General features: G+C 42.1%; 3 protein-coding genes across 19 annotated transcripts in view; 2 read left to right on the plus strand and 1 right to left on the minus strand.

Annotated features, from left to right (window-relative positions):
• TOM1L1 (target of myb1 like 1 membrane trafficking protein) overlaps nt 1-11,976 on the plus strand; it is a 64,924-nt gene extending 52,948 nt beyond the window's left edge. For 3 of the 5 annotated variants that reach the window (XM_055258751.2, XM_063629917.1, XM_063629916.1), the window contains 2 exons: nt 8,688-8,749; nt 9,372-10,091. In XM_055258751.2, the coding sequence (XP_055114726.2) occupies nt 8,688-8,748 (61 nt within the window). In that variant the 3' untranslated portion in view covers nt 8,749; nt 9,372-10,091. Of the gene's footprint in view, nt 1-8,687; nt 8,750-9,371 lie in introns of all 5 variants that reach the window. The other 2 variants (XM_055258750.2, XM_063629918.1) reach the window with 1 other exon arrangement.
• Nucleotides 70-17,116, minus strand: COX11 (cytochrome c oxidase copper chaperone COX11). 8 transcript variants are annotated; one of them, XM_055258761.2, is made up of 5 exons: nt 16,712-17,077; nt 13,120-13,275; nt 11,434-11,559; nt 9,237-9,291; nt 70-280 (listed from the first exon to the last, which is right to left on the minus strand). In XM_055258761.2, the coding sequence occupies exons 1-4, from the start codon at nt 17,075-17,077 to the stop codon at nt 9,247-9,249; spliced, it is 693 nt and encodes a 230-aa protein (XP_055114736.1). In that variant the 3' UTR covers nt 70-280; nt 9,237-9,246. The 8 variants fall into 8 exon arrangements, with proteins under 8 accessions (XP_055114736.1, XP_055114733.1, XP_063485994.1 ...); XM_063629924.1 differs by lacking the exon at nt 70-280 and adding an exon at nt 712-3,640; XM_055258762.2 differs by lacking the exon at nt 70-280 and adding an exon at nt 4,882-7,586.
• Nucleotides 17,117-17,155: 39 nt separating this feature from the next.
• The window catches only part of STXBP4 (syntaxin binding protein 4), a 227,434-nt gene continuing 227,025 nt past the window's right edge, over nt 17,156-17,564 (plus strand). For 3 of the 6 annotated variants that reach the window (XM_055258752.2, XM_063629923.1, XM_063629921.1), the window contains exon 1: nt 17,156-17,246. The gene's annotated coding sequence lies outside the window, so the exon portion shown is untranslated. The remainder of the gene's footprint in view (nt 17,247-17,564) is intronic. The other 3 variants (XM_063629920.1, XM_063629922.1, XM_063629919.1) reach the window with 2 other exon arrangements.

Below are 17,564 nucleotides of genomic sequence, written 5' to 3' on the forward strand. Positions count from 1 at the left end.
GTTACCACCCAAAAAACCTAGGGTTCATTCACCTGGATAGTAACAGATGACTCTCCACAAGGACACAGGTTTTGATCAATAGGAATTTTATTACTTAACACAAGTAAATTCTTTAGGGGCCAGGATCAGAGAGCATTCTTCTGTAACTTCTTCATGTTGACCAGGGACACTGTATCCTGAGATGTTAGAGGAGTGAAAATCTCTAGGCACTAAAACTAAATATGTTTTAGGGTCTTCCAGGATAGGTTGCAAAGGCACCTACAGTTGAAATTTTTCTAATCTGGAAGATACAAATTTTACGAAGAGGTTAAAGATGCAGGGACCAAACAACAGTAGTAAGAGCAATAAAATTAGTGGCCCCATTAGGGGAAGAAACCAAGTAACACTTGGTATTGCTAATTTGAGAACTTCTCAAATTAGAAGTATGGCTATTAGGCCTGGTGTGGTGGCTCACCCCTGTAATCCCAGCACCTTGCGAGGCTGAGGCAGGTGCATCACCCTGAATTCGAGATCAGCCCGGGCAACATGGTGAAACCCCGTCTCTACTAAAAATACAAAATTTAGCCAGGTGTGGTGGTGCGTGCCTGTAGTCCCAGCTACTCAGGGAGGTGAGGCAGAAAAATCGCTTGAACCTGGGAAGTGGAGGTTGCAGTGAGCCCAGATCGTGCCCCACTGCACTCCAACCTGGGCAACAGAGTGAGACTCTGTCTCAAAAAAAAAAAAAAAAAAAAAAAAAAAAAGTATGGCTGCTGATTAAAAGTGTGGAACCAAGAGGCTTGGGCATGGACCTTCCTAATGTTAACTTCCTATTTCCCCTGGGGTATTTATGCAGGTACAGCAAGAGGAATTAATAACTGCACACTCTCCTCCTCCCTGTTCCACTAAGAGGCAGTCTAATGCTATACAATTATCTAGTACTGCATTAGCCAAGGAGTCATATGAGGTCCCAAGTCTGGAACTTCCCCAGGACCAACTAGGGCTAGCATGGCAGGGCCATGGGCTCAGAACACCTCTATCCTGTCCTGATTTAGAGAAATTGTGGCTCCAAACTTAGTCAGAAGGTCCCTTCCCAAAAGGAGAATGGGACGATTGGGGAACAGAAGAATGAGTCAAAGTTTTAGATACTATTTCATGGACCAGAGGCTCCAAGAATCTTTTATTTCCTTTATGAGACACACCCCTTATATACATTTCCTCCTGGATAGGGTCCACTTTTAGTGATCAACACAGAAAACATGGCTACAGTGTTGATCAAAAACTCAGCTGGTGGCCGGGTGCAGTGGCTCATGCCTGTAATGCCAACACTTTGGGAGGCCAAGGTTGGAGGATCACTTGAGCCCAGGAGTTCAAGACCAGCTCTGACAGCATAACGAGACCTTGTCTCCACAAACAAAAAAATTAGCCAGGTGTGCCTTAGTCCCAGCTACTTGAGAAGGCTAAGGTGGGAGGACTGCTTGAGCCTGGGAGTTGGAGGCTGTGGTGCGCCATGATCACGGTGCTGCACTCCAGCCTGGGTAACACAGACCCTGTCTCAAACGAAAAAAAAATCCAACTGGCTGCCCCCCTTCTTCTGTGTAACCTGGGGCTCCCTGGGGGAGATGTGGATCTTGTTTTGAGGAGCCAGGCAGGGAGCCCCACGTCCCCATCCATCAGTTTCTTGTCCAGTTACAGGGAACTGGTACCTCGGGCTTGTCATCTTTCTTCCCTCTCTGGGGATGATTTGGACATTCCCTTTCCCAGTATCCTTTCTGCTTCCAGTAAGCACATTGTTTGGGCCCCAGTGTAGGCAGGCCCTGAGTTCCATGGTGGGAGCCCTGGTCACTCACCCATGCCATCTTCTTCCTGGGCTTCCTGAAGTAGTCTGTAGGGCTGCTGCATCTTCTTGTCTTCCTTTTCATCAGATGCCACATCTCTTTACTGTAGACCTTAAAGGAGATGTCTACCAGTTGGAAAGGGGGAGTATGTGGATTTATTGCCACTTTTTAGAGTTTTCTCTGAATATCTGGGGCTGACAGATGAAGTAGGATTAAAGTACTACTCGGCTTTTGGGTCATCTGGGTCCCAAGGGGTGTAATTCTGGAGGCATTCTTATTATCAATTTAGGAATGCTGATGGATTTTCATTAGGGCCTTGTTCTATTTCTCTGAGATTTCCCCAATTGACCAGGGGCTGGCTTGCTTCCCTCATACCTCTGAGAAGCATATTCCTATAATGAAGTCGCTCTTGATTCTTGTCATCATTGGGGTCCCAGTTTCGGTTGGCTATTGGGACTGACACCTCAACGGGCCAGGTCACCAGGTTATCAGCACACATACTGTCTGCCTCCTCCTTAGTTTTGGCCATGGTGGCAGATTTATCTTCTGCTGTGAGCAGGGTTGCTGTTACAGTCTGTACACCTGGCCAGGTAGGGTTATGTGTGGAGAATATTCTCCATATGAGAGTTACGAATTCTTGTGGGCTCACCCATAAGCCCTTACTATGAGATTTCCAGTTATACAAGTCAACAGTTTTAAAAAACACATAGACCCGAGCAAAACCTCTTTCTCCAACAGGCATGCTCTGAGTGGCAAGTCACCCTCCAGGGTTATATGCATTCCCACTATGAGTGGTGCTCCCTGGCAAAGAAGAGTACAACAGGGGCCTGCTATTGCCACAGCAGGAGCCATAGCTGGCTCTGCAGAGTTTGCAGGGCCCGGTAAATACAGAACGGGCCCTTGCTTTTCCCTGGAGGTGCAGAGGGCACCATTTCCAAGAAGGTGGACTATGCCCCTGTATTGGCCAAGTTCCAAGTAGAGTTAGAGGGCCTCAATTCTCTTGGAGGGGGAAGTACAGGGACTCTTCTTACTTGTTCCCTTCCCTATAGGCCCCCACATGACTGTTGCTTCCTCTCCAGAGGCTTCTAGAATTGGCAATATAGTTCCCTTTGGCCAATTTACATATTCTGCGTTTCATCTGCAGGGCAGGGTTTTGATAGAGGGCCATAAAACATTGCATATAGGGTATTTCTTCCCATTTACCATGTTTCTTGCAAAATAAGTCCAACTGGAGAATTGCAGTAAGTGACCCATGTTCAGACCATCTCTTCTGATCTCCTAGGGAATACTGGGGCCAAGCTGTATTATAGTAATTGATCATGTGCTGTTTGGTCATGGGTGGATATGCAGTTTCCATTGCCAGAGGAGGCGCCCTGCCAAGCTCTCCTTCCAAGAACTGGTTCCCAACATTCTACGGTCTCTGCACACAGTTTGAGGGGCTTCCAAACTCTGGAGATGAATGATGACACAAATCCCACAACTCAGCTTGAATACTTCTGGTCCTCTTTGCTTGCCACCATGCAAAGCCATCCGGAGGTCCTGGGAAGCTGAGAGGATAACAGGGATTTCCTTTCCCTGGATCATGTTCAGTCCTGGCAGCCTCCCAGGAGATCTCGTGGAGACAGTGAAGTAGTTCTGGATCCAGCTCAGGTGGTGGGGAGGTAGGTAAATCAATCGAGTGAGGTGTTTCCTCAGAGAAAGCACACACACTGTTCACGTAACCTTTGTATCACTGTATTCTGGTTCCAGGGATCATGATCCCACCAAAACTGCCCCCTTTGAAACTTGGTCTCTTCATCAAACTAACAGCAGTCCTTCTGTGACTGCTGCAAAACAAAGCCTGATATTTTAGGGGTTGCCACAGACTAAGGGTAGAGGAATCCAGACTTCATATTCATTCAGGCCACAGACAAGAAAGAATATTGAGCCCTACAGTTATACCAGATAGGGAACAAATCCTCAAGACAAGCATCCTTGTCTTTGTGTTGGGGATTCCCCTTGTTAAAACGATGGTGATGTCTCGCGGTCTCCCAGACCTGAAGGAAGGAACTTCTTTTTCTCAACAATCCTGGATCCCTTGACCTAGGTCCTAATCCTGACAACCCAGAATCCTAATGATCAAAACCCAGACCACTCTTTTAGTAGTTCATGGAGCTGCTGCTTCGAAGAAACACCGAGCAAAAGGTCTGGGCTCTAGGCAGCCGCTTCCACTCTCCCAGAGAGGTCTTGTGGTGCTGGTCAGGGGACTACACTAGACACCAGGTCGGGGGTCCCAAGGCCCTTCTCTAGTCTCCCTCTTGGCAACTGAGGTCAGTTGGCGCAGGCATACTTCCATACCCCACTGCTTTGCCTGCCAGGAGCCCATAAGGGAGGTCAAGTCAGGGCTCAACCCTGGGTCCCATCTGGGGTACCAGACTTGTTACCCCTAAAAAAACCTGAGATTCATTCATCTGGTAATAGAACTCTCCATGAGAACACAGGTTATTATTTTTTCTTGACAGGGTCTCATCACTCAAACTAGAATAAAGTGGCATGATCATGGCTTACTGCAACCTTGACTTCCCAGGTTGAAGCAGTCCATCCTACTCAGCCTCATGAGTGGCTGAGACTATTGGGGTGCGCCACCATGCCTGGCTAATTTATTTTTTTGAGACAGAGTGTCACTCTGTCATTAGGCTGGAGTGCAGTGGGGGTGATCTCGGCTCACTGCAACCTCTGCCTCCCAGGCTCAAGCAATTCTCATGCCTCAGCCTCCTGAGTAGCTGGGGGCTACAGGCATGTGCCACCACGCCCAGCTAATTTTTTGTATTTTTAGTAGACAGGGTTTTGCCATGTTGCCCAGGATGGTCTGGAACTCTCAGTCTCATCTACCCACCTCAGCCTCCCAAAGTGCTGGGATTACAGGTGTAAGCCACCGTGCCCAGCCTTTTTTCTTTTTTATAGAGAAGGGGGTCTGTGTTGCCCAGGCTAGTTTTGAACTCCTGGGCTCAAGCAATCCTTCTGCCTCAGCCTTCCAAAGTGCTGGGATTATAGGCATGAGCCACTATAACCAACCAAGAATGCAGGCTTTGAGCAAGAGGAGTTTTATTACTTGTCACAAAGCACTGGGCATAGTCTCCAAAGCAGGAAAGTGACAGGAGGGTTTTATGGGGTGATAGGGAAGAGGGTATGTCATTGCATGGAGAGGGGTTGCAGTTGTGCATATGCAGTGAGTCGTTATTTCAGCACACAGGTCACATGTTACGGTAATGAAGCTATAGCATCTCCCAGGGTGAAGATATTAGCATGGTAATGAGGAAAGTACACTGGCATCCATCTGTAAATTGCTGAGGTCTGTCAGGAGCTAGTTTACACCAGCTAGCTGGCTGCATTCCACATAGGGTTTGGGGAAAAAAGCAGGTGATTACTCAAGTTGATTGTACTCCTATAGTCCCTGGAGACCCCTCCTATCTGCTTCCAGCCCCACCCAACCCTCTGCATCTCTTCTTTGGCTGACATGTGTAGACATTTGATATTCTGGTCCCTGGTTTAATCCCTCAATGCAATGGTTGACTCAATTTATAAGCAGATGTTAAGGGACTTAGGAGTCCACTATGTATTTTTTCCTAACTCAGGTTTGAGAAATTTCTCTAAGTCATTCTGCCTGATAGAGTAGAATATCACTGATCATATTAGCGGTTTAAGAAACTGGCACTTAACTAGGTATGCTTTCTAGAAACGTTTTTTTATCAGTTTCTCCATCCAAATAGGTAGTGGAAGTTCTTGATTATATTCAAATTAGGAGATTGTTGTATGTAGGTAGGGCAGTGTCACAGATACTGGAGGTGGGAGAGACAGTAAAAAGCTGGAGAGGTGAAGCTTTGGAACTCTTTTATCACTGTGATGGGTCTTTCTTTCTGGAGGTCAAAATGTCTCAGTTCTTTTGAAAGTCCCATGAAATTCAGGGACTTCTCTCCAAGGAAAAGCACAGAATCTTGCAGGAAATTACTGGGTTTTTTCACATCACTGGTTGTCCATGAACCCCAGGTTGACAATTTTTGCCCTATCAGGACAAACAGTATGTTTGTGAAGATACACATGATTCATTAATTTCAATATTATGTGCCAGGGACTATGACTGGACTAATTTATAATTTTGAACAAGAACCATGCTCCCTTGCCCTCACAGAGGTTAAATGTAGCATGGATACAGAAATTAGACAAATCACCAAACACATGTTTACAATTTGTGTTAATGTTATGAAAGAATATGGCAACTTGAAAGTTTGTAACAACTAATTTAAATGGGGACTACAGAAAGCTTCAGGTAGCATTAAAGCTGAGGCCCGCAATTCTTAGTTAAGTGAAAAGTTTGGAAATGAGTATTGTAGGCCCAAGGAACAACCTGTACAAAGACCCAGAGGGCAGAGTTCTGGCACATTCAAGGAAATGCAAATGCTAAAACCAAGAGTAAAGAAAGTTAACAGGCTCAGTATCAGATGAGGAAAATGTCATTTGGAAGCAAAGAGGAGTGAAGTACAACTGTGAAGAACAGTGCTAGGGGCAGACAAGATGAGAACTGAAAACTAGATAATGGATTGAAGATCACTGATGATTTTAGTAAAAGCTACTTTGATGGACTGATGGAGACAGAACCCAAATTTCAGTGCATTTGAAAAGCATATAAGAGATTAAGTAGAGAGAGTAAGTACAGATAACTTCTTAGAACTTAAATATGAAGCAGTGATGAAAATGGGTTTGGGGCTGGGCACGGTGGCTTACGCCTATAATCCCAGCACTTTGGGAGGCCAAGGCAGGCGGATTGCCTGAAGTCAGGAGTTTGAGACCAGCCTGGCCAACATGGCAAGACCTTGTCTCTACTAAAAATACAAAAATTAGCCAGGTGTGGTGGGGGTGCCTGTAATTCCAACTACTTGGGAGGATGGGGTAGGAGAATCGTTTGAACCCAGGAGGTAGAGGATGCAGTGAGCTGAGATCCCACTATTGCACTGTAGCGTGGGGGCAACAAGAGTGAAACTCCATCTCAAAAAAAAAAAAAAAAAAAAAAACAAACAACGTTGGTAGCTAGAGGATACTAAGGCATTTACTACAAGTAGAGATGGAATTAAAGGCTGTACTTTGTATCAGATGGGAGATATGGGAGATGCTGGAGAATCTGTGAATGTCAAAGAATAGGATCTGGCATAGAAGGAGAGGTTGAAGACTCAGAAAGGGAAGAATAACTCAATGGGTCAAGTGCTTCAGAAGCCAGGAATAGACAGGATCACAGAAATAACAGACAATACAAATGAAGATAAACTTGAAGATTTAGTGATGGGAAAATGAGGAATTTTCCATATCAAGACATTTAATGTATTATAAGAATACAGTTTCTACCAGAGAGGTCAGCGGTTTGAGGAGAGTGAAGAAGACTGAAATCGTTTTGAGGGAGATGAGACCAAACTTTTTAGGGAAACATTAAAATTGTAGCACGATTCTGGGGCCTTATGAACTTGGTGATCATGGTTTCATAGTGCTGTGATTTCTGAGATTTTTCCTCAGCCATGTTTTGCTATACTGTATATATGAATGTTATGCTTTCAGGGATATTTTCCAGCTACAGACATATGTAAGATACATATAAAGAATTGAATGGGCCCGGCATGGTGGCTTATGCCTCTAATCCCAACATTTTGAGAGGCTGAAGTGGGAGGATCACTTGAACCTGGGAGGTCGAAGCTGCAATAAGCCATGATTGCACCACTGCACTCCAGCCTGGGTGACAGTGAAACCCTGTCTCAAAAAAAAAAAAAAAAAAAAAAACAAATGAAGGATGTCATTGAAAAAATACAATATAAAAAAAGTATAGAAATGACAGTGATGAGCTATAGATGGCTGAGGAGTCTGGACTATAATCACATAGGTTAAATAAGCTGGAAGTTTTTTTTTTTTTTTTGAGACGAGAGTCTTGCTCTGTAGCCCAGGCTGGAGTGCAGTGGCATGATCTCAGCTCACTGCAATCTCCACCTCCTAAGCTCCAGTGATCCTCCGACCTCAGCTTCGTGAGTACCTGGGACTACAGGTGTGTACCACCACACGTGGTAATTTTCATATTTTTTGTAGAGATGGTATTTTGCCATGTTGTTCAGATTGGTCTTGAAATCCTGGACTCAAGAGATTCACCCACCTCAGCCTCCCAGAGTGCTGGGATTATAGGTGTGAGCCACTGCACTTGTCCTAATATTTTTAAAAAATGTTTGAAACCAGAAGAAACTGAGGAGTTTTTTAAGCAAAACATAAACTGTCCAAATTTGAGCCACATTTCTCATTTAAATCACCAGAAAAAATTAATTGGTTCTATAAAATACATACTTTTAAGAGACATAGGAATTGCAACAATAAGGCCGGGTGTGGTGGCTCACACCTGTAATCCCAGCACTTTGGGAGGCCGAGGCGGGTGAATCACCTGAGGTCAGGAGTTTGAGACCAGCCTGGCCAACATGGTGAAACCCTGTCTCTACTTAAAATACAAAAAAATTAGCTGGACATGGTGGTGTGTCCCTGTAATCCCAGCTACTTGCGAGGCTGAGGCAGGAGAATCACTTGAACCCAGGAGGCAGACGTTGCAGTGAGCCAAGAAAGCACCACTGCACTCCAGCCTGGACAAAAAGAGTGAGACTGTCTCAAAAAAAAAAAAAGAAAGAAAAAATGAACTGCAACATTAGAATTTAAACAAACTAGAATATACACTTCAGGGCAGAGACTTATTTTTACTCATATATAGCCTGAACTCCAAAACCAGCTCAATTTTTAATTACAATGCAGGCAGTTAAAAACCAAAATAGCACTTTGAAATTGATACATAACCCTTTTGCTGTGATGGCTTTGTTTCAGAGCTATTTATGAAGAAATTGATGCTCACCAGCACAAAGGAACTCAAAATCATGGTGACTGAGGTAAAGACTTCAACTTATACAACTTAATTCCATATTCCATATAATTTCAGTATAATTATCACTTTACATATTTAGTATTTATATTTTTGTAAGGGCCATCTGAGTCTGACACTTTGAAATATGAGTTCCCCTGAATCATTCAAATTGTGCTGAACCATTGTTCACTAATGAGATTCACTGTGATTTTCTCATCTGTAAATAATAAGGCTTGGGAATACAGTAGTTTATGATATAGAAATATTAATGCTAACAAAATAGATGAGCAATAGAAGTAGCAGTGAAATCAGACATTTGTCTTTCATATGCAGTTAATACTTGCTAACTGGTACCAGTAGACCCATTTACTGTTAGTCCTCCAAATAGGTCTGAGTTTTTCTTATTTTCAGCACTACTAATCCCATGTATTTACTATTTAATGGTCACCAATGAACTATTAAACTTATTTATTCCCCTTATACCCTCCCCTATGGAAGAAGCACATTCTTACCTTTCTTCTATTAGACTGTGACTCTGCAGCCTCCCAGTAAAGACAAGAGAGTTATCTAGGAATGGGGAAAGTATCAAGGAATGGGGAAAGAGAAGGACAGGATGAATACTGGCCATTTTCTTCTCTTTATTTTAGAAGAAAGTGGATGATCAGCTCACTAGCCACATCAAAGGTGCCAACTCTCTAAAAGGTAGACTCTATGCAGCTTTGAAGCCTGGAAGACAATACCTACCAACATGTCAAAGCCATGGTGGAACATTTCTGCTATAATGAAGATTAAATAGAAGAATAACAGTTCCAGGATAACACTGATTCCTGACAACAGCGTGAGATTTCAACAGAACTTGTTTGGAACAAATACTCACTTAAAACTTCAGCAGAAGAAAAATTACTTAGTCCTTATGCCAACCAATTTAACTGCAGTGTCATATGTTTCACAGGCCTTCCTACATTTAGAAATCGTCACACAGCTGTGATAAGAGTAGATTACTTTACTACGAAATAATTCTGAATAGATGAAAGCATAAAATGTGAGAAACTAAATGTATTATTCAGGAAGAATACTGAGTGCCTTCATTTAACTAAAGTTGAATGTAAAAGTCAATTTGCACTTCTTTATAATCCTCTGGTTTAGAATTATAAATTGTTAAAACCTTGATAATTGTCATTCATATTTCAGGTGTCATGAACAGGTCACTAGACTACATTGGGCGGCCTTTAAATATGATTCTTTGTAATGCTAAATAGTCTTTTTCTCTTTTTACTGCAACTTAACATTTCTATTTCGAACACAGAAAATGAAAATATTTAGAATAAGTTGTACATTTGATGACAAATAAATCACTATTAAAATAATTTAATATATTTTTTTTTAACAAAGGTTTGTTTCCAGGAGAACTTTTGATGTCAGTAAATCTTCACAATCGCACCTGTACATTTTAACATTCATGGACTTGTAATGATGATGCTTTGGCTAACAGCCTAGTAGATGTATTTTATTTCAATTTTATGATACTATAATTTCAAAGTAATTATTCAGAACTCTGAATATAAAATAGCCCTAAACCTTAAAGGACAAATCAAATTTGAAATAAGAATTTAAATCTTTGGACAAGCTGTTAGGGCTTAGTGACTCCTACTTTAAGCTTTTAAAATACTGACTATTCATAATGAAGGAAAATAGCAACCAACTCTTTTAGACACAATAAACATGGTCAGAAGTTCTGGCCTATGACTTGAAACAAATAACCCTGAGCATACATTTTTGAAAAACATTGTCAGATTCATTGCTGTAAGTATGAAGAGTTAATAATCTGGAAGGGAATTATAGAATTAAGCTGAACCCATGCCTGCATATTTAAAAAACAAAGCAGCTTATTTTAATACTATCAAACTCTTCAGTATGGTATTGAATAGTCAGTCATATATTCTAGCTAGGCATTTGGGTTTCTTATGATAAAAGCTGAACTTTTTCTCTCAATTTTAAGTGAAATAAATTAGTGGAGAAAAAATAATTATTTAAAATATAAGCCTTCATATTATTGTACAATATTTCTCCTTTGAGAAGACAGGATATATGATTTTCCCAAAAATCACAACTTTGAAGGAAGACTTAGTTGCTGACTTCAATTATATCCTGGAACTGGCAACTTGTGCCCTTCCTTTGCTTCAAAAAAAGTGTAAGAAAGAGTGATAAGATCAACTTTAATCATTCTTGGATCTTCAGCAAATTCAGGATCAATGTAGAAAAACACTGGCATATCTACTTCCTCTTGGGGATTAAGCCTTTGTTCTTCAAAACAGAAGCACTGGAAATTATAGAAAGATTTTAATAACATTTCTATTCTCATGTTACATAATGGAAACTATACAGTTCTTTTATCTTAGCATTCCAGTACACTTCGTGATTTTAATAAGCATACTATTAAATACACAGTTCTGTGATAAATTAAGAGCATCTTTTCATCTCAATGAGTTCTGCTTTAAGGATCAAGAACAAATTCTAATCTTAAAAGCAAATATCCATTTGGTTTGGTTCTCAATCTCTGCATAGCAGGTATAGATAGTGAAGAAAAATAGCTTGATGTTTAGAAGACATTCGTTTTCAGAAATCACAAGATCTACTAAAACACTAAGTTTCATACTAAACCGTTTATGTATCTTTATCATATTCTGTAAAGTTTACACTTTGATGTACCTGTATTTTATTGAAATACTGTCCAGCTTCAAATGGAACAATATTATATGTAGAAATTCCAATTACTGGTTTGTCAGTAGGATTCTTAGCTCTGTAAAACGCCAGTGCAGTCTCTCCTGGCACCACCTGTTTTAAAGAATATATATATTATCAATACTTTGAATCTCACAAAGTTCCTCTTTTCCCTGCTGAATTAGTCTCATTATTTTGTCTATTCATCAGACCATAATACCTAATCTAATGCAGGGTTCAGCAAAATAAATTGTGAATATTACCCATAAACATATCTGAGTTTAAAAACTTACTTGCATATGTCAATGAAGAACCAATGTTCTAATATCCATAATTAGTTATGAATTGTCCTCTTGTATATTTGAGGTCTTCAAGGAATAATCTGCAAATTATATTATTTAAAATGTGTCCAAGCCAATCATATCACAGCCCTAGCCCAACTTTTCTGTAACACTTATACCTGAATGTCATGATTGACTGTTTTTTTTAAAAAGATACCAACATTAAACTTACCTTAAAACCAGAATAAAACTGACTGACTAGAAGCTTTATTATGACACAAAGTGTTAATACTTTGTTTGGAGAAAATAAGGAAATAGCAAGGCTTAAAAAAATTTTCCAAAGGATATTCTGTCACTTGTACCAATTCAGCCACTAATACCTTGTATACTACCATGTAATTGGATAAGATTCATAGTCATAACCTATAAAATCTTTATTAAGAGATTCAGTCATGTTTACTAAACTGGGCAAGCACTAATATTTATAAAGCTTTTCCAATATGGGTTGAAATTAACTCACTCTGGCTAATCCTCAATTAATGAGATTTCAGTTAAAATCTTTCTTACAGGCCGGGTGAGGTGGCTCACGCTTGTAATCCCAGCACTTTGGGAGGCCGAGGCGGGCGGATCACGAGGTCAGGAGATCGAGACCACGGTGAAACCCCGTCTCCACTAAAAATACAAAAAAATTAGCCAGGCCTGGTGGCGGGTGCCTGTAGTCCCAGCTACTCGGAGAGGCTGAGGCAGGAGAATGGCGTGAACCCGGGAGGCGGAGCTTGCAGTGAGCCGAGATTGCGCCACTGCACTCCAGCCTGGGCGACAGAGCGAGACTCCGTCTCAAAAAAAAAAAAAAAAAAAAATCTTTCTTACAGTTGGTTAAAATTTTAGGAAAGCTTTTAGGTATAGTCTCAGTCTCACTGGAGTATAACATAACTGTTTACTACTTATTATTTCAAAGGCCCTCAATTTTTTTTTCTTTTAGAAGGACAGGGATACTTTTGATATAAACCAGTAAAAGACTCATTGTAACCAATGCTTTTCCACATTTTTCCCATGTCTTCTATGCCTGAGGAAAAGTCAGGAAGCTATATAGCCTAACAGTTGCTGCTACTCCCAACTATTTCACTCATCTAAACTTAATTTCAAAATACTGGCGGGTTCCATTACTATAAATTTTTTTATTCCCATAGAATACTTTTTGATAGTGCCTTAACACCTAATGTAACAATTTATACTTTAAGTTACATGAGAGTAAAAGTCAGTTTGGAACAAGGGAAAATGCCATGTTTTATTAGAATCACATTGTTAAAAGTAGTCCTCTGACAGTTTAAGTGATGAAAGAAGGGAATTGACATTAATAAAGTAATCTTTTAATGACTGGTTAGTCACTTACATATATTTCTGTTTGCTGAGGTCTAAAGTTCCACTGGAGACTTGCATGCACATCTGCATTAAAGCTAATTTTAATGATTCGATCTTTAACAGGCACCATGTTTTCAATCTTGTCTGAGGCATGACCTGCAACTGCTGATCCTCCAAGTCCAGTAGTCTAGAAAAAGATACCAAATATGTTAAACAATACTTTTAGGTGTTGATGATCTATTTATTTGATAAAAGAAAAGTTTAAAAATGATGTAGTATAATCCATTTGGAGCCAAGTTTACATATGGTAACTGACCATTTCTGTAACTGTCAAGAGTCTGACTACTTTTGGGATGTCATGAGCCTGTATTTGTTAAAGTCATTCCTATTTTTCAGCAATCCCTTGGTTACCTGGCATGGTCAAAAATGAGTCTGGGAAAAGCAGAGTCACTAGATAAGTCAACTATTATCACTGACAGTCGAACTCACAATTTCCAGCTTAGCCATTTATAAAAAACACATTTCCCTTTATTGCTAGTATTTCACTAATAGAAATAAAATTTACCCATGACCTCGTAATTCCACTGAAAATACTTAATTCAATTTTTCCATATTCCTGTCTGGTCCTTTTCCATATCACAGCTTTTATAATCCAAATTAGATTGTAGCTTCACTTTTATTAACATTCTGCTTTTCTAAGGTATCACAGGTATTTTCCCATGTTGGTTAATGTTTTTGAATCTTTCTCTGTACTTCTCTGTATGGTAGAGCTTTTATATAAATCACTAATCAGAGCACCTAATCCCTATGGCCACAGAAATAATCATAGGGCATCAAGAGTATTTGTGTCTGACACTTCTTTTATTCATGAGTTATTTCCTTGACATCACTTTAAAAAAAAGCCCTTACCCAGCACTTTGGGAAGCCACGGCAGGCGGATCATGAGGTCAGGAGATGGAGACTATCCTGGCTAACACAGTGAAACCCCGTCTCTACTAAAAACAAAAAAATTAGCCAGGCGTGGTGACACACGCCTGTAGTCCCAGGTCTACTCGGGAGGCTGAGGCAGGCGAATCGCTTGAACCCGGGAGGCGGAGGTTGCAATGAGCCGAGATCGCACCACTGCACTCCAGCCTGGGAAACAGAGCAAGACTCCATCTCAAAAGAAAAAAAAAAAAAGCCCTTACTTCCAAGGTCATCTTTCTTCTGATACTTGAGGTTGCCAGAATTCTGATTTCCAGATAATTTGCCTGTTACTATGCTAGGGAAAAAAAAAAAAAAAAAAAAAAATTTGAGGCTAGGGGAAGACTCCTAGCAAGATACAGTGTTTTAGCATCCTCTGTTACACAAGTCAACTAACTTCATTCAACTGCCATGCAACATTACTGAATTACATTATATCCCTAAAAGATGCATCAGAGGGCAAGCCTTTATCCTTGTTTATCCTTCTGCCTGAGTGCTATGTTTAAGATGTAACTTCATTTCCTGAAAAATTTAAGTCACTTAAATAAAAATACTTTTAAGTGTCCTCCCTCAATAAAGATTCCAATATAGTCTTTGAATATGGGTTCTTCAAATTTCTAAGTTCAGTGCCTAGATAAAGTAAAATAGACAAAAAGACTAGAAAACAGCACTAAAAAGATGTCCTGGTCTCTATTCTAGTTGTGCCACTAGCTCTAAGAACCTGATAGATTACAAATTACATTTGCCTTCCTGACCTATGATTGCATGTGGGCACGTTTCACACACAATATTATCAGTTATTTCAGTTTGGGGCAGGGTTTCTCAATCTTAGCACTATGGACATTTTGGGCTGAATAATTTTTTGTTGTTTGGGGGTGAGGCAGTGCTTTGTTATTTAGTAGCATTCCTAGCCTTTACCTATTAGATGCCAGTAGCACCCTATACCCCCACCTCCATGTTGTGACAACCAAAAATGTCTTCACACATGGCTAAAGGTTCCCTGAGGGGCAAAAATCACTCTCCTCCAGCCCCTGGCGGTCTGAAAAGGATCTAGATTTGCTGATTTGGATTCAGTTCTGCTTATGATTTAACCAACTGGTAGTTTTAGAATTCATGCTTGGGCTTGGTCTCTAGTGAAAAGTAATTCACATTCTATACTCATCCTCAAAATCAACTATTGCACATTCCCACATAAATGCTGGCATTAGGAGACTATGCCAGAAAAGAAAAGTCCTTTTGTCTTCTGCTACTTCATCTAAAAGAAAGGTAAATTGATTTCCACAGGCTGGGCATGGTGGCTCACGCCTGTAATCCCAGCACTTTGGGAGGCCAAGGCAGGAGGGTCACTTGAGCCCAGGAGTCAAGACCAGCCTGAGCAACATAGGGAGACCTCGTCTCTACAAATTTAAATAAATAAACGTGCATACACACACACACACACACACACACACACACACACACGGAAAGAGTGAACTCCAGCTAAGAATACCAGTCATGGTGTTAAAATAACAATTCCCAAACTTTCCTGCACGTTGGAATCACCTAAAACATACTTGACAATTACCGATGCCTGGTTCCCACCGTGGCCTTGTGATAAAATGGGTAATGTGTGTGGATTTTTAGAAGCTGTCCAGGTGATTCCCAATGTTGCTGTACAATGAATTTGGGGAGCCACTATCTTAAGCACTTACTTAATCATTTCTGGCATGATTTTTAAACCGAAATTCCTGACCCTACCCTAGACTTCCTAACCAGAATCTCTGGGGTAGGGGATCCCTGGAACGTGTATTTAACATTAAGCACCATAGGTAATCCTAATGCCCAGCCAAAGCTGCAAATTATTAGCTAAGAACAAAGGAGAAATCTCCAAAATATGTGAAAGCTGACTTTGCCAGTGGTTCTCAAAACTTGGCCTCAAAATCAACTACAGGACTTACTAAAATATAGATTGCTAGTCCCACCCCCACCCCGTGTTTCTGACTCAGTCCTGGAGTCCTGCCCTAGAATTTGCACTTTCAACAGGTTCCCGGGTGATGCTGATGCTGCCGGTCCTGGGCGCCACACTCCCAGAACCGCTGCAATGTACTTAACAGATGCCAGGTTAAGTACATTACAGTTATATATTAACAGGGGTGGGGCGAGAGAGCCTCAAAGGCGTAATTCATGCCTGTTTGTACGGAGGAACTGCTAATCCCAGTTTAAGCACAAGAAACACGAGTAGTCCAATTTCCAGAGTAACCCTTAGCACATAAACCACATGTGGTTTGCAGAGTGAATGTATGAATAACATGCATTTTCAAAGCGTGTGTACGCAGGACGCTAAGGCAGACTGCTAGATACCCGGTTAGAGGCTGCGGACCTGTTTTTTTGGTTTTTTTTTTTTTTTTTTTTTGGCGAGGTGCAGTTCATAGATCGGGGGTTTCACTCCGCAGCATGGTATAAGCACAATCACTAAGAAGAACTGGGTGCTACTTGCAGTTTTGCCACCAACTTGTTTGGTGACTTTGGGTGTTAAGTGGCTGTTTGGAACCTCTCTCCTCTTAAATAATATCGGAAACCTCTTCCACCTACGACCCGCAGAGCGAGGGCTTGTCCCGGGATTTGTCTTGCACCCCCACCTCTCCCGTCTGCGCCACCCTGCGGGCAGCGCCGGCCCCTACCTGGCAATAGAGCCGATAAAGGGGTACGGCAGCGTAGGACGCCCCCAGCATGCCCACGGCGACAGCGGCCACGTAAGTGAGGGTCGTCTTGTTCCGCCGCCGCCGCTCCTCCTCCTGCGCGCGCGTGAAAGGGTTCGAGCTCTTAGGCCGCCGTGGTGGCTGCAATACTGGATGCCGGGCTCGAAGTCTGCAGCGCTTCCATGTCCCAAGCCACCTCAGTCCTCTCTCGGCACCTCCTGTCCCACTCCACTCTGGCCTAAGAAACGGCTCTACCCTCTCTGCAGCCCTGGCTGGAGACCCAGGGTGGATCCAGCGCCAGCCACAGAAAGCGACGCGACTCCATCCCGGACGCCAGAGCCCTCCCATAATCCCCTGAACTAACACCCACCAGGCTCTCAGGGACGAGAGGTCAAATATCGCGAGGCATGCTCCGTCTCGCGAGATCTAGGTTGAGCCTGCCGCTGCCTTGGCTACCAAGCTCCTCAGGTGGCAGCGCTTGCAGTCGGGCTACGGAGGCCGGGTTGCCAGATTATGGGTAAGTTTGCGTTTTGCTTTGTGACTGTTCCTCCCACTTCGCTTCCCGCCAGAGCGTCTCTTAACGTTTAGGAAAATGCGTTTCGCCGGTCCGCGTGCAAGCTTGCCATCACTTGAGGTTGTGCCTGTGATGTTTATTTAAACTCCACCAGCCTTTGTCTCGACCCGGCAGCCCGGCGACGCTCTCCCGCGGTCTTTTCTCCTGGGTCCCTTGGCCGCTGGCTCCTGTGCTTACTGCCCTGGACTTGGTTCAGGGATTACCTCTCTCAGGAAGCCTTGCTGCGTTAACCGCAGCCCTCATGGACACCCACGACACCTG

The sequence above is a fragment of the Symphalangus syndactylus genome, chromosome 20 (assembly GCF_028878055.3).
Source record: "Symphalangus syndactylus isolate Jambi chromosome 20, NHGRI_mSymSyn1-v2.1_pri, whole genome shotgun sequence".
Taxonomy (NCBI): domain Eukaryota; kingdom Metazoa; phylum Chordata; class Mammalia; order Primates; family Hylobatidae; genus Symphalangus; species Symphalangus syndactylus.